At 33.5% G+C, this 16446-nt stretch overlaps 1 protein-coding gene across 1 annotated transcript; it reads right to left on the bottom strand.

The window, feature by feature from the left end:
- Nucleotides 1-1882: 1882 nt before the first annotated feature.
- On the bottom strand, nt 1883-7698 carry LOC103854498 (basic leucine zipper 43-like). The gene has a single exon (XM_009131435.2). It carries the CDS (start codon nt 2634-2636, stop codon nt 2121-2123), a length of 516 nt encoding a protein of 171 aa, XP_009129683.1. The 5' UTR covers nt 2637-7698; the 3' UTR covers nt 1883-2120.
- Between the last annotated feature and the right edge of the window lie 8748 nt (nt 7699-16446).

The raw sequence follows: 16446 nt of genomic DNA, 5'->3' as shown, positions 1-16446 counted from the left end.
CGTTGAAGTTAGAGATCAAGCAAACTAGCCAAACATGGATTTGGCAGTTTTTAATGGAGGGGAATAGATCCCTAACACGATTCTTCATTCCGAGGAAACCACTAAACCATCAAGTTCTCTCCAAAATTTTAAAATGCATTTCTAGCAGATAGCATAACTAACGATAACGACGCTAATGTTATACAAGTTTATATCAAAAGTGTGCATTTGAAGTGAAAATGTACGTGAACAAAGTGAATGCAGAACTGACGATACAAATATCTATTCTATTAATTTAGAGTCCTATTTTTTATCTACTTATAAATGTGTTATCATTTAAATTTTGGACTTATTCATTTTTCACTAGAAATACATATCAATACATTTAAAATAAGATCTTTTTGGATTTCTTTTAATTTACTTTCAATATTATAAATGTGACACTCCTGTTTTTATGGTTAACAATATTAATTTCATCCTAACTATACATTCGTAAAAGTTTCACCATTTCTTTTTATTTGACTATAGACATTATCTTTGTATTTAATTGTTTCTTATTTATTCTAGCATTTGAAAAATTTCAAAGTCTAATAGAGTTGTTGTATTTAGTTGTGGTGCGTTAGACATATGCAACAACATTGCTTCGATTTTGACTATTAATATGAATTTATGATTGATAAATTATAGTTATACAACAATATGATTTTATAATATAATTAACCTTTAATATTTTCATAGCTATAGTTCTATATAAATATATAGTTGCTATATTATATGATTTTATTTATACATATTTTACTCAGATGTCGGCTAACATATTATATCACCATTTCTAAAATGGTTAATTATATTATAAAAATATAATTTTATAGTATAAGTAAATTAATTTTAAAAATATATTGTATACAAAAAAAAATTAAAAATTAAAAAATAGATCACTATATATTTAAGAAATCTAAACAATAAAATTATAGAGCTATATATAAGACTAAAATTTAAGTGATATATTTAAAATGTTTAAAATAATATTAAATTTATACATTTATAAATAAAAAGTATATCCGCACGGATGTATGGGTTCAAATTCTAGTGTAGCATTACGATATTGTTTAAGTGTACGTATGTATGGTACACAACATATAGTAGCACAAACCAGTAGATTACATGCCTTCATCGTCTTAAGCTATGCTGTAACATCCATTTCAATGTCTTAATCTCACAAGTATTTCAAAAAAAAATTAACAAAAAGGTCTCATTTGATTTTAATTTTTGCGATCTTATATTTTATATCTGTTTGTCTAATTAACAGACGAATAAAACTATTGCAAATTAAAGCTATATATGTGTTTTGCCTTTTTGAACAGGAAAAAATTTCATGACTTTCATATCCTAATTTATCTTCATCAGCAACCTCTCTAGTAGAATCTAAATTAAAATTTGTATAATTTGTCAGCATTCCATATTTAAAATTAACCTCAACAAGATGTATTTGGATATCATATCTCAGTATAAATATGGATTACCAATAGACAATGTTACCACAAATTCCTATAGCATTACTTTTTTTTTTGTCATATCCTATAGCATTACTTATTCTCATCAATTTCTCATTATGCTCCAAGAGACCATAAATAAAAATCCAAGTGAAAAAGAATAGTTTAATAAAATTTTAAATATTGAATTTTAATACTGTTCTCCATGGGTCTACATACTTAACTGTTACAGATAAGCTTCTCCTTGGTCTTTGCCAGTTATAATCAAATTTAGAAAGTTTCACAAAAGAAATCATCATCAATCCACAAAGACATCATCTTTTTGCTTTGTCCAAAAGATAATCACATGTAACTGATGTCAGCATACATAAAATATAAGTTAACCTATAAGTGTGTGTGTTGGTTTGTAGTTGGAAATTTGGAAATTTTTGTAATATGAAGCAGAACATACACCACCTTACTCTGTCCCCATCACAAACATGACTCATGATTTGACCAACACCACTTATATATATTCTTCAATAATACTAGTGTTTTTAGTTTTTAAAATTACTGCATCCTCTTGGAGTCTTGGTAAACTAAAAAAATGCTCCGAGTACAAAACACATAATTCATATATGAACGTCGGTGCATGGGGGTAAAAATGCTCTATTCAATGGGGATTATATCGTCTCCGAAGCAAGAGAAAGGGCTTTGAATTTTCATATCACTAATCACCTGCTTTAACTCAGATGTTTCCCCTTTGAGCTGAACATTCTCTTGAAGAATCTTTTCGTGAGATTCAGAGAGATTGTTAAGCTTATCAAGCAACTGATAGTTCTCGACCCTGAACCACATCACCTGAGACCAAAGCTCGTCAAGGTGTCGCTGCTTCCTCATACGCGATCTCCTTGCTGATTCTCTGTTTGATATCATCCTTCTCTGCTTCCGCTCGTTGATTATGTTTTTGTCCGTCTGCTGCTCTTCTGCTTCATCTGATGTCGAGTTGCTGCTTAGGCTCATGGATTGTGGATTGTTAGTAGCACTTTGAATTCCGTAGAAGGGATTCAGGTTTAGACCGTTGATCGGATATGGCGGGGATATGGGGAAATGGGAAGGATATGGAGATGGGTTCGAGGAGTTTATGTAGTTATGGAGGCTGAAAACGTCTGCTTGCGGCTGCATTTTGGAGTTAACTTGAGAAACAAGTCAGGTTTTTTTTTTCGAGGAGAAAGGTAGGTGAAATAAAAAAAGCTTTGGGAATTTTGATCGAGTTATTGGGGTTATGAAGAGAGCAGATGGTTTTATAGAGTAAATGAGAGCAGAGGCGTGGGCGTGGAGCCCATTTTCAGCAATTGGGTGAAGCAATAACAAAGTTTCCAACATAAGAATTTAGTAAATATGCACCTAGCTCATGTCACATTAATTTATCTATATATATGTATTTACATCTTAAACCATAACTGACTTGATTTAAGGTAAAACATATCAAACAAGGTTAAATTTTCAGTCAATTGATAAAAAAAATTGACAAACTCGGACAGGGTTGTAAAATTAGTTGAATGAATCTGGTTTCTAAGACATTAAATAATATTGTAATAATATGATGTCTAGAAAGATTATGAATGTTATTGACCAAATATTTTTTTCTCTTTATCCAGTCGAGAAAAATCTCCACACCGTCGTCGCACGGGAAGACGGCCATGGGTGTTAAAAAAAGAACATAAAGCTAACGATAATACCTTTGAGACAACAGATAGCATGCTAACGATAATGACGCTAGTTATTTTAGAGAAAAGCGTGTGTGTGTGTAATAGTTAACTTTTAGTGAGCCAAAGCAGAGTAGTTGGTTTCTATAAGAACAAGATTGGATACAAAGAACTTAATTTTAGTGTGCCAAGACTGTAGTTATTCGACCACATTACATAAAGTAAAGGTATCCGAGGCATCTCAGCCGCAATCTTTGGTCTATCATGGATATATTTATGTGTATGATTTAGTATCATCGATCATCTCCATAAATTTTATAGACAGATATAAACAGGTGCATGGAGAAGTGGATAATCAAAATAATTTAAAGAAAATGCTTTTTCTTATACATCAGAGAGAAGAAGAAGATGTTTGCATTATCTTTATCATTTAACATTACGTCTCAAAGCATCCACGGTGTTCAGGGACTGTCTAAAGACTTTCGACCAATTAAAATCTGTTTTCTTAAATTTTTTAATTTTCTTTTTTTTTCTTCAAAACTCAGCATCGTCTCTCTATAAAGTTACGTATCTCACATCTTTCTTCTAAATCTGTCATCTCTTTTACTTAATCCTTTTTACTAATTGTTTATTAGACTAGAGATTCTCACTAATGATGCTTATATATATATAAATAAGATAACGGGATATCAGAGCATCTGAGTGGTGCTGAACTGCTGTTATGGGGGAGTCATTCGTCTTTCTTAGAAGTTATTCATCGTTCAAACCCAACTGTGTTTTGCGTCAATAAAGGAATTAGGAATCTATCTTTTCTAGGCATTGAGAAAATTTAATCAGATACTATTCAACTTGTCATTAAAACCTTTAGTACCGTATCCATGTTTTAGGTCTTCGGGCATCCTTATCGGTTAGTATCCTGTTTTAGGTATCTAATAAATAAATAAATTATTTCTAGTTTAAGCAAATTAGTTACATAATAAAGATAATAGCAATGATCCAATAAACAAATAGCAGGTGGCAAAGAAGCATCAAGAAGAGTTTTTAAAGTTGCTTAGCTAAGAAACGGATCTTGTTACCTCTCTTCATTTTCTAATTTCTTCATGTTATTTTAAAATAGTTAGATATTTTGATAGATATCCATGTTGGACCTGCTCTTAGATCATGTTTTTTTTTGACAAAGCAAAGGATTAACCAAGCAAGAGGGTTAAGAACAACTTGAATACATATCTTAGGTCATGATTATTTTCTAAAAATCGGAAAAGAAACAAACAAATAAAAACGAACGGAAACCTGAATCTTTCCTGAGAGATTCATGCTTCATCCAGTATGAATTGTTGAACATTTTTAAATAAAATTTTCAGAAAACACTCGAAAACTTTTTTGTTTACACTAGAAGATGAAGCGGAATCAATCTATTTATTAATGTTGACAGGGGATGATGTTCTTTTTAGTCGTTTTATCATTGGTTCATATGAAATATATGATTTGTTTTTATATTCTTGGATAGTTATATAATTTTAGAATATGGTATCTATTTACAAATTAACATGCACATGTTTCTATACAAAAAAATATAATTAAATTTAGTGACTGTCAAAATAAAAGGGTAAACTAAGACAATTAGATAATGATACATGGTTGTGGTTGTAAACCAAACCAAGATTATTACTAATCACTTCATTCTTAGTTAAATATACGTGTTGTACTATCTACCCATATATGGTGGGTAAAGATAAAAGTTGATGTACGTTAGCTTTGAAAACGCAATATACGCACCGTATGAAGATAACAACAAAATCAAATCACACTGCTATATATACATATATGTGATTAAGAAATGTTAACAATTCTTAATCATAATTGATTAACATTTCATTTCAAACGAGTCTCTCTCTCTCTCTCTCTCTCTCTCTCTCTCTCTCTCTCTCTCTCTCTCTCTCTCTCTCTCTCTCTCTCTCTCTCTCTCTCTCTCTCTCTCTTGAATGGATTAAATGGTCAAAATATCATGAGATAAGGAAAGACTCTTTTATTTCTTTATGACTTGAGTTTGCTCCCTCTTTTATGCCTTTCTACCCCTTTGATTTTTCTTGCAATTTTGAAGTCAATGATTACAAATTAAATTTAGAAATATGATCAGACTTACCATTTATTAAAGGTGTATATAATAGTGTTTGTTTACACACATGTGCACAAGTCGGTAGGGAACCTTGAACAGTTGAATACCTAGTAATGGGGATTTTTGTCTTAATGTACCTACTTTTCTTATATCTATCCACATACATGTGCATCACACATACAAACTTGGACTCTACTTTATTCATTGTTTTATTTTAAATATCTTTAGAAAATGATATTTTCCAAGAGTACTTCACTCCAAAAATTAATTAAAAAAATGAAATACACGTATGCTTGTGAAGGGACTTTCATACCTTTTTCTAGAGTTGTTCTATACGTGCTGGATACAACAAATTTTGAAAATTAAATTTAATTCAAATAATTAGTCTGCATTAAAATATTAATATATCATGTCACGCTAGTAAAGAAACATACCGCTAATGCTGCTCTGACACTGTTAACCAAAAAAAAAAAAGTTACACTAAATCTTACCTTGTTGTGGATTGCATTATCTGCATGTTATGGAAATTTCCTACTGATATTGGATTTTTATGCAACGATTCTTTTTTGCCTCTATGTTATCTTTTTATTTCTGTTGGCAGGAAAAGCAATGATTAAACTGAAACGTTCTTGTGACAAAAAGATAAGAAAAACTGAAACGTTCAAACTTTTTTTTATATATTTACATGAACAGTACACGGTATAATACCATATCTCCATACGCAAAAGGTAAGGGCATTTGGGAACATTAACGCAGCGACTAATTAGAACACACCCCTAAAATGACGGCTTTGGTTTTTGCACGGAAAGAGTACTTCGATTTAACTTGTCTTCCAATAACAAATGGAGCACTAAGTAATCAGCCAAAGGAATCTTTGAATACAAAACATTTAAATAATATTTTTCAATTTTTCTAGAACTTTTTTAAAATGATTTCGAGTATGATGGGGAAAATAAGAAATCATATTAGCACTGGTATGTAGATAAAATACTATTCATGATAGATTTTTGAGTCCAACTAACTGTTTGTGTTGGATAAGTGGTGAGCGTGGATATGCAGTTAGACCACAGAAATAAATATGTTGTTCACAATTTTTTTTTCTTTTAGGATTGTTAGTGACACATATGAGTAACATTGGGAGAACTATTGTTAAAGAGCAATAGTCTAATCTAGAGTCAACAGTTGTTTTGGATAATAAGGATATCCCATCCGTGAATTCTGATAATATTCACTGGTAATCATTTCTTTAAAGATATTTGTTATTGGTAACTACTGAGAATTTCATTGTAGTGTGTTAAAACTTGTGGATCTATTGACGATGCATGCCAAGGTTTCAAAGTGTTTTTTTCAATTCCATGCGTTAATCTTAAAATATGACCATAGTCCATAAATGAAATTAAGTACAAATATATATACACTTTAAGAGCACACATACGTATATAAGTTAGAACTCAACACTAAAGTAGGTGCTGAAAAATTAGTTAAACTAGATTCTCACTTTGGAAAGATTGCGAACTAATGAACTCAATTTTTTTTGTCTAATTATTTTTTTTTTTGCTAACCGAGTATCCTGGCCCCACCGAGGTGGTCCAGACTAGAGACCGAAGTGAGCAAGGACGCTGCCAGGGCGTCACCATGTGGCTCACCGTGTAACGGTCTTCGGTCTCGGATGCTGCAGCCCATATGTAAATTCTGCAGTGGCCAAGGCTCGAACCCAGGGGCGGGCACTCCATCTGGAGCTCCTATACCACTAGACCAAAGCAACTTGGTTCTTGTCTAATTATGGAATCATGCAATTACAATGGGTCCAAACAATCAACGGAATCATAAACATCAAGAGTATAATCAGATTCAGATACATGTGCTGATGTCAATTGTGTTTCGGTTGTCATAGTTTACTCGTGTTGAGTAACTAGTGGTTGGATTATTCTGACTGGTAGGACAAGTATACAAGCAAAAGATCTTTAATACTCCATTCGATATGTTATGCACTTTGATTTGATTGATAACAACTAATAACCGTAAGTCTACGTTATTCGATTAAATATAAATAAACAAAAGCTAAAATTTGAAACTCATATATCCAATTCCCTTCAGATATACTGTATATGTTTGAGGTTGTAATACTGCTTCCATTTAATTGAGTATAAGTTTGAGGTTGTAATACTGCTTCCATTTTTCAATTATCAGTTCCGTAAGTATTAGTTGAGTTTGGGAATTATTTGTAAAAGTGAAAATATGACGTTTTATACCGCAAAAGTGTTATTTCATTTTATAGCATTTATAACGTTTTGATGGGAAGACCGATATTACAAAATATGTCAATGTTTTCTTTTGCAATGGGAGATTTTATTATGTAAGTATAATTTAATTGAGGGGATTATAAGCACGTCTGTTGCAAGTTCGGGAAAACTGTGCTCAATGGCATCTATCTTATTAAAACTCAAGTACAAAATTGGAGTGTTTGGAGACTTGAATAGGACTTTTAAAAATTTGGAGTGTTTGGAAACATGGATTGCAGTCTTTTAAAAAAAAATATTTTTGTTTGAAAACAAGGATAGTAGTATTAAGAAAAAAAGTAATGGGCTTATGTTTTTTTTTTTTAAATTGAAAGTTATCTAGGCCACTTTTAAAATATACCAAAATGGGTCAATCTAATTCCCTAAAAAATTTTTTTCTAAACTAACCATAAAACAAAATTTAAACTTTATATACATATTTCAAATCAAAATAATAATTCAAATTTGATTTATATCAAAAATTGATTCAAAAATAAACATATATTCAAAAATGGATTTTTACCAAACTATTTTTCAATAACCATTATAAAAAAATATTGTCAATATATATAAGAAAAATATAATACAAAGCCCAATTTGAAATACCAACTTAAATTATGGTTTTCATATTTCATATTAAGTTTTAAAAATATAATATATGTAATTATTTATATGATGGTATGTATAAAATACTATTAATTATATGATTACTTATATGATGGTACATATAAAATACGATTAATTATATGATGATAAAATACGATATATAATAATGACTAGGGATGGGCTTTTGGATACCCATACGGGTTTAGTTCTGATCGGTTTGTATTTTGGATTTTCGGGGTCAAAGATTTCAGTCTTATTAGAATGTTTCTAAATTTTGGTTTGAGTTCGATTTGGATCTTTGCGGGTTTGGTTTGGGTTTGGATAACTAATTTAAATTATTTTTAAAGTCTTAAATCATTATATATTTTAAATTTCTCAAAATATATAAATAAAATAATATATTACGTATAAATTTGAATAACATATGTCATAATACTTAAACTTAACATATCAATTGGCTTGATTTAAAATTTTGGATACGAAATCAATAATTATTTTAAGTATTTTTGGTGATTTGAGTATACTTTAACTATTTCAGATATTTACTTTTGACTATCTATATATATTTTCAAGTATTTAAACCAATTTAAAAGTATCATTTTTGATGTTTTATATACGTTAAATCTAAAAATAATTAATATATATAAGTATATAAATCTATTTTTAGATAAATTCGGATACCTAAATACTTCGGTTCGGATCAGATTCGGTTCTCTAAATAACAAAATTTTGAATAATTAGAATATTTAATCAATTTATGTTTGGGTTTGGTACTATATCTTTGGATCGGTATCGGTTATGTTCTTCGGATTCATTTTTCCAAATCCTAATAATTACATGAAAAACAAATATCAACATATTTTTCAAAATATACACCCGCGCGCCTGCGCGGGTCAAAAACTAGTGATCTTTTATCTTCTATCACTACAAGAAAACAGCGGTATTCTGACGGAAGTTCCGACAGAAAATGAATTCCTCGGAATATACCGAGAAATTTCCGAGGAAACACAAAATTTGGTTTCCTCGGAATTTCCTCGGAATATACCGACGGAATTCCGAGGAAATTTCATTCCGTCGGAATATTCTTATGGAATACGAAGAAAAATTGTATTCCTCGGAAAAAACAGATGAATTCCGAGGAAATATTATAGACGTTAGAGAGCCGTTGGAGAGCCGTTGGGGGATTTTAAAAATTCCGAGGAAATTCCGACGAACTAGCCGTTGGCATCGGAATTCCGTCGGAATTTCTTCGGTGTGTCGACAGCATTTCAACTATAAATACAAGCACCCCTCTTCCTCTTCATTCACTCCATATCTTCATCCTCCTTCTCACTCTCTTTACACACGAATTTGATTCATAAAAAAACATGTCTTTTTCAAATTATTTTCGTTCTTGGATCGATCGACCTCATTTGGATCCGAACACGAGATTGCTTACGGAAGAATACCAACGAGGTATAACCGAATTCATGGGGTTAGTTCACCGACAACCGGAAGCAAAAACAGGTATGTTAAGATGTCATTGCTCTAATTGTAAAAATAAAAAGGTTATTAAAGAGTGGGATGTTTGGACTCATCTATATTTGAGTGGGTTTACACGAAGTTACAAAATTTGGTATCATCATGGGAAAACTGATTATGAACATGGTAGTACTAGCGAACTTCAGCCAGCGGTTAGATTAGAAGAACCAATTAGAACGGATGTAGACTATGGTGTAGGTACTGAGCAGATGGTAAATGATCATTTTAGAGGGGAAAATTTACCCAATGCCGAAGCTAGGAGATTTTATGATATGTTGGATGCTGGAAAGCAACCATTGTACGAAGGTTGCAGAGATGGTCATTCAGCTTTATCATCTGCTACAAGATTGATGGGCATTAAGACGGATTATAATTTGGCTGAAGACTGTGTGGATGCGATTGCTGATTATGTAAAAGATATTCTACCCGAAGATAATGTTGCTCCTGGCTCATACTACGAGGTTCAGAAACTCGTAGCTGGTCTTGGTTTATCGTATCAGGTAATAGATGTATGCAGAGACAACTGCATAATTTATTGGAGGGCGGATGAACAGCGGGTTTCATGCAAATTTTGTGGGAAGCCTCGTTATAAAGATACGAGTGGAAGAGTTCCAGTGCCATATAAAAGGATGTGGTATTTGCCTTTGACGGAAAGGTTGCAGAGGCTGTATCTGTCTGAACGCACAGCGCAACCAATGAGATGGCATGCGGAGCACTCAACAGATGGTGAGATCAGACACCTTCAGATGCAAAAGCGTGGAAGCATTTCCAATCAAAGTATCCCGACTTTGCGTATGAGAGAAGAAATATCTACCTTGGATTATGTACTGATGGTTTCAGCCCGTTTGGCAAGAGTGGAAGACAGTATTCTCTATGGCCAGTCATTCTTACACCATACAACCTACCCCCAAACTTGTGCTTGCGACGAGAGTTTTTGTTTCTCTCGATTCTCGTTCCCGGACCAGAGCATCCTAAGAGATCACTTGATGTGTTTCTTCAGCCACTAATATATGAGTTGCAACAACTATGGGCTCAAGGTGCTGAAACATACGATATTTCTTATAAAGAAAACTTTCAAATGCGGGCAGTACTAATGTGGACAATAAGTGATTTTCCAGCATATGGTATGTTATCTGGATGGACAACGCATGGAAGGCTATCATGTCCATATTGTCAAGATAACACTGATGCTTTCCAACTAAAACACGGAAGGAAAACGTGTTGGTTTGACTGTCACAGGAGATTTCTACCACCAGATCATCCATATCGTAGAAGTAGGAATTTGTTTACGAAGAACAAGAGGGTGTTTGACAGTCCACCTCCGGAAATTCGTGGGAAAGATTTGAAGACACAACTTAGAGATTTTGGTGCAGAAAGGACGCCAGACGTCGGTGGACATGAGCATTTTCCGGTAGATGGTGTTGGAGACCTACATAACTGGCACAAAAAAGTATTTTTTGGGATCTGCCATACTGGGAAGATCATCTACTAAGGCATAATTTAGATGTCATGCATATTGAGAAGAACTTTTTTTACAATCTCATGAACACGATCCTTAATGTTCAAGGTAAAACAAAGGATAATTTGAAGTCAAGACTGGATTTAGTCGATATATGTGCTCGTTCAGAACTTCATGTTGATGAGAATGGTAGGGCTCCTTTTCCCATATACCGACTTGATGCAGCGGGAAAGGATGCGTTCTTTGATTGGATTTCAAACGATGTGGAATTTCCAGACGGTTACGCATCTAATTTGCGTAACTGTATCGACAGAAAGGAAGGAAAGTTTACTGGCTTGAAAAGCCACGATTGTCATGTAATGATGCAGCGCCTCCTTCTGTTTGCCTTCAAGGAACTATTACCACGAAATGTTCATGAACCAATTGCAGGGATAAGTGGTTTCTTCCGCGATTTATGCACGAGATCAGTGACTCTTGAAGGTATTGAAAATTTGAAGACTAACATAGCCGTGATTCAGTGCAACCTTGAGAAGATATTTCCTCCATCATTTTTTGATGTTATGGAGCATCTTGTTATTCACCTGGTAAGAGAATTGGAACTTGGTGGTCCTGTGTAGTATAGATGGGTGTATCTGTATGAGCGGTATATGTTCCATTTGAAGAAGATGGTGAAAAATTTAAGTAGGGTGGAAGGTTCTATAGTCGCATAGAAGATCAATGAAGAAACTTCAAATTTTGCCGAGTACTACTTTCCAGCAGAAGTTCAGACCAAAAACAGAAGACCTGCTCGGCATGATGATAGAGGCGAACGGGCAACATATCATTGGAAAGTTCCAGACATTTTCACAGACGTTGGACGACTTAGCGGAAAACCAAAGGACCGTCGACTTACTGATCAGGAGCGCAGTCATTTGCAAACATATTTACTCACCAACTGCGAAGATGTTCTTCAATATGAGAGGATTTTCATGGCAGAAAAACGGTTCGAATATAGATACGCCACAGAGGACGAACTAGAAGAAATGAAGCAGAGAGAATTTGGTGGATGGATGTTTACTTATGTGAGTGCTGGTTTGGCCAGAGGTGAAACATTTGACGATTGGATACGCGAGATGGTCGTTGGACCAAACTTTGTTGTGAAGTCATATCCGAGATTTTGTACTCGAGGATATGCATTCACAACTCAGAAGAGGAGACGTTCGAGTACGACTTATGATGCTGGTGTTTGTTCTGCATCAGGAGATGATGTATACTACAGACACATACATGAGATTTTGGAAATCAAGTATTTGGGCATGGTTGGATTGCGCTGTACTGTTTTCTATTGTGATTGGCACGACAACACTCCAGATCGAGGTGTGAGAACAGATGCATTTGGTGTTACATCAGTAAATTCGAGACGGAAGCTGCAATATTATGATCCTTTCATTCTTGCTTCTCAGGCCGATCAGGTTTGTTATATCAAGTACCCCCGGGTAAGGAACAGAGATGATCCATGGGTTACTGTTACAAGACTCAACCCGAGAGGCCGAGTTCAGGGAAGTTCTGAGCTGGAAGACTCACTACAACCAAGCACATCCGGCAACTTAAGTGCAGCAGAAGATTTAGGTGGAGTTGGCTTTGTAGTCGATTTAACCGACTTCGGAGAGGAAGCCGCCGTTCACGTAGAGGATGAACCAGTGATTGGAGAGTTTCACCAAGATCCAGATTCAGATTCATCTGGTGATGACGACTCGGAAACAGACTAGCGTCGACCTTTTTTTTTTTTTTAAATATAAATACCGAGGAAATTCCGAGGGCAGATAGGTTTTCCTCGGAATTTCTTCGGAATATATCTTGTCGATTTAGGGATTTGAGTATAGATTCAATTTCCTCAGAATTTCTTCGGAAAATTTCGAGGAAATTCCGACGAAGATAGAGTTTTCCTTGGAATTCCCTCGGTATATTCGGAGGAAATTCCGAGTAACTTGGGGTTTTAAACCGAAAACAACGTTTTACGGATTGAATAACACGTATATAACCTTCATTAAGTGTCTTAACCAGATTATGAAGTCAAACTTTGGTGTTTTACCCAATAACAAACACTTTTACGATTGCATGAACGAAAACCACACAACAAAAGAGAAACACTTATACACTTTAATAAACGGTAAAGGGAATACTTACTATTATTTTTGAAATTTTGTTATTTCATGGTTTATGATCATCTATACAAAGAATCCTCAATGGTATGCATTATAATTGTATAAGAAATGAAATACGGCGAAATAATCGATGTTTTGAAACCCCAATCCCTGGTTCCTCAGAATTTCCTCGGTAGTTACCGAGAGAATCCCGAGGAAACCTGATTCCTCGGACTGTTTTCATTTAACCGGGTAAACCAAGCTGCCAAATATTTCGCGAAAATTGAATTAATGATTTCCGAGGAAATTCCGACGGAAATATTAAATATTTCCGAGGAAATTCCGACGGATAATTTCTGTCGAACACCTCATTTTATTAGGTCGAGCCCGACCTTTCTTCCCCATTTCTCTCCGCCGCACTCTCTCTTCTCTCTCGCGATTTCCGCCGTTTCCTCCCGTTTCTCTCGACGATTTCCGGCAAATCCGCCCTAATCCTCCTCAATTTCAGTCCTTGCATCATGTATGAACCCTATCCCACTCTCTTAGGGTAGATTTGTATGGTTTTTATGTAGATTTGATGATTTTGGAATGAGATTTATAGATTTTTGTTAGGTTGAATGGTAGGATTGTGTAAAATTCGAGTTTGATTATGTATTTCACTTGATTTGGATTTTTTTTTGGTTTTTATTAATTTTGTGGTTATAAAAATCGAATTTGTAATTATATATATATATATATATATATATATTGAAAACGTTTTTTGTATATAAAATCTATTTTTTGCATTTTTAAAATCTATAAAAAAAATTTTGTGATTAAAAATCATATATATAATATTTAAAATCATTTTTTTGTGGTTATAAAACGTTTTATGTATTTTATATATAAAATATAAATTTCTATATTTATTAAACATTTTTAATATTATTAAAACTATTTTTTGTAATTTTAAACATATTAAATATTTTTAAAACTATTTTTTGTAATTATAAAACTGTTTTTGGGATTTATTAAAACTATTTTTTAAAATTTTAAACTATTCTTTATTTATTAAATTTTTTTTTGTAATTATTAAACTATTTATATTTTTGTATATTTATTAAACATTTTTATTTATTAAAAATTTTTTTGTTAATTATTAAACTATTTATATTTTTGTGATTAAAAACTATTTTTTAACTATTTATTTAAACTGTTTTTATAATTAAAATTATTAGAACTAATTTTTAAATATGTTTTTTTTTAATTTACAGGTCTAATGATGATCAGACCCGGCCTCGCCAGCGTCGTAGCCGGGGTGGTATGGGGAGCCAGTCTCGGGGTTCGTCCAGCCATGTTCAGGATTCTGTTTCGCCCCACAGCTCCCACCATACATCTCCCTCTCCATTACCCGCTCCTGCTGCTCCCGCTCCCGCTGCTGCACCCGCTCCTGCTCCTGCGGGTCCTCCGGGAGTGATTAGTGTTGCGCAGTTGGTTCGACAGCCCGGTCGTGACCATCTTCCCTATCTCACTGAGTACCCACATGGACATGGTCAAACATGGTAATTAAACTTTTATTTTTTTCCTTAAAATTTGATTCATTATTAATAATTTGTTCTTTTTATTAGGTTCAACCGATCCGGGAACGGGATCAGCGCATGGATCAACCGTATGATGTACTCGGCCCTCGACAAGGGACATCCGACTTTCACTGACTTCCCTCCCGAGAAGCAGCATCTGTAGTTTCGTCAGTTTGCGGTAAGTATTCAAATTTTTTACTTATATTTTTTATTTATTAAAACTATTTTTTGTGATTATTAAACTATTTTCTATATTTATTAAACATTTTAAATATTATTAAAACTATTTTTTTTAATTATTCAACTATTTTTTATTTATTAAAACTTTTTTTTGTAATTATTAAACTATTTTCTATATTTATTAAACTATTTTTGATTTATTAAAACTTTTTTTGTAATTATTAAACTATTTATATTTTTATGCTTAAAAACTATTTTTAAACTATTTCAGCAAGAATTCAACTGGAATTCCGATGATACGCTCTCTATCTATTACCATTTTGTCCATAAAGTTATGGACAACTATGGGAAGCAGATATACGAGTGGAAGAAGAAGTGGGAAGTAAACAAGGTAGTTTTTAATTTATTAACAATTTTTAATTTATTAAACTATTTTTTAAATTATTAAACTTTTTTTTTTTTTAAATTAAAAGGTCCCAAAGTCGATGAACGACACGGTCTGGAAGGAGTTGTGTGCGCATTGGGATAAGGAAGAGACGAAAGAAACTTCTTCCACCAACTCCAACAACCGCAGGAGCGACCGTAAAGGGAAGGGCATCTACAAGCATAACTTGGGTGCTCAATCTATTGCCACTCTGGCGGATCGCATGGTAAGTTCAACCGCTTTTTCTTCAATTATTTAAGTTTCGGAATTTTATTTTTTGTGCATTTTTTCAAATTTCTAATGTTTGTTTAATTTATTTTTTTTCAAGACGGAAGAAAATGAGGGCGACCCGGTTGATGATCTCGCCCTAATGAAAAGGGCGTATACCAACAAGAAAACCGGCCAGATTGATGATGGTCTTGTGAGGGACGTGGTCGACCTGGTCCAAACTCAGGTGTATGACGAAGTGTCTCAGCTTCAAACCAATGATGACGATTCGACGGCTTCGACCAACTTGTCCCGGGTTCGAATCAACGAAATCGTTGAATCGGTAAATTTTTTTTTTTAAAGTTCAATTTAATTATTTCTTGATTTTTATTTTATCATCAATTTATATTATCTAAATTTGGTTATTTATATTTCAGTCGGTTCCAAAGAAAAAGGGACGTTTGGTCGGTTTGGGTCGTCGCTCCCGGTCGGCTGCTCCTTCTTCTGCACCACCGCAATATGTTGATCCAGAAGTTCTTACGGCTCAGCTGAAGGACAGGGATGATCGGATATCTGCGTTGGAGACCCAGATGGCAGCTCAACAGGCGGGCTATGAGACCCAGAAGAGGCTAAACGAGCAGATGATGGAGATGATGAAGAGGATGTACCCGAACGAGGTGTTCCCGAACATTCCAGACCCGTAGTTTTTTTTTTTTACCAAAAACTCGGAATGTTTTATTTAACTTTGAATATTATCTACTATGTTTTAATGTTTTATGTTTTATTCAATTTTAATTTTAATTTTAAATTTT

Source organism: Brassica rapa, chromosome A02 (genome assembly GCF_000309985.2).
Source record: "Brassica rapa cultivar Chiifu-401-42 chromosome A02, CAAS_Brap_v3.01, whole genome shotgun sequence".
NCBI lineage: Eukaryota > Viridiplantae > Streptophyta > Magnoliopsida > Brassicales > Brassicaceae > Brassica > Brassica rapa.
This window is presented reverse-complemented; position numbering and strand designations above follow the sequence as displayed.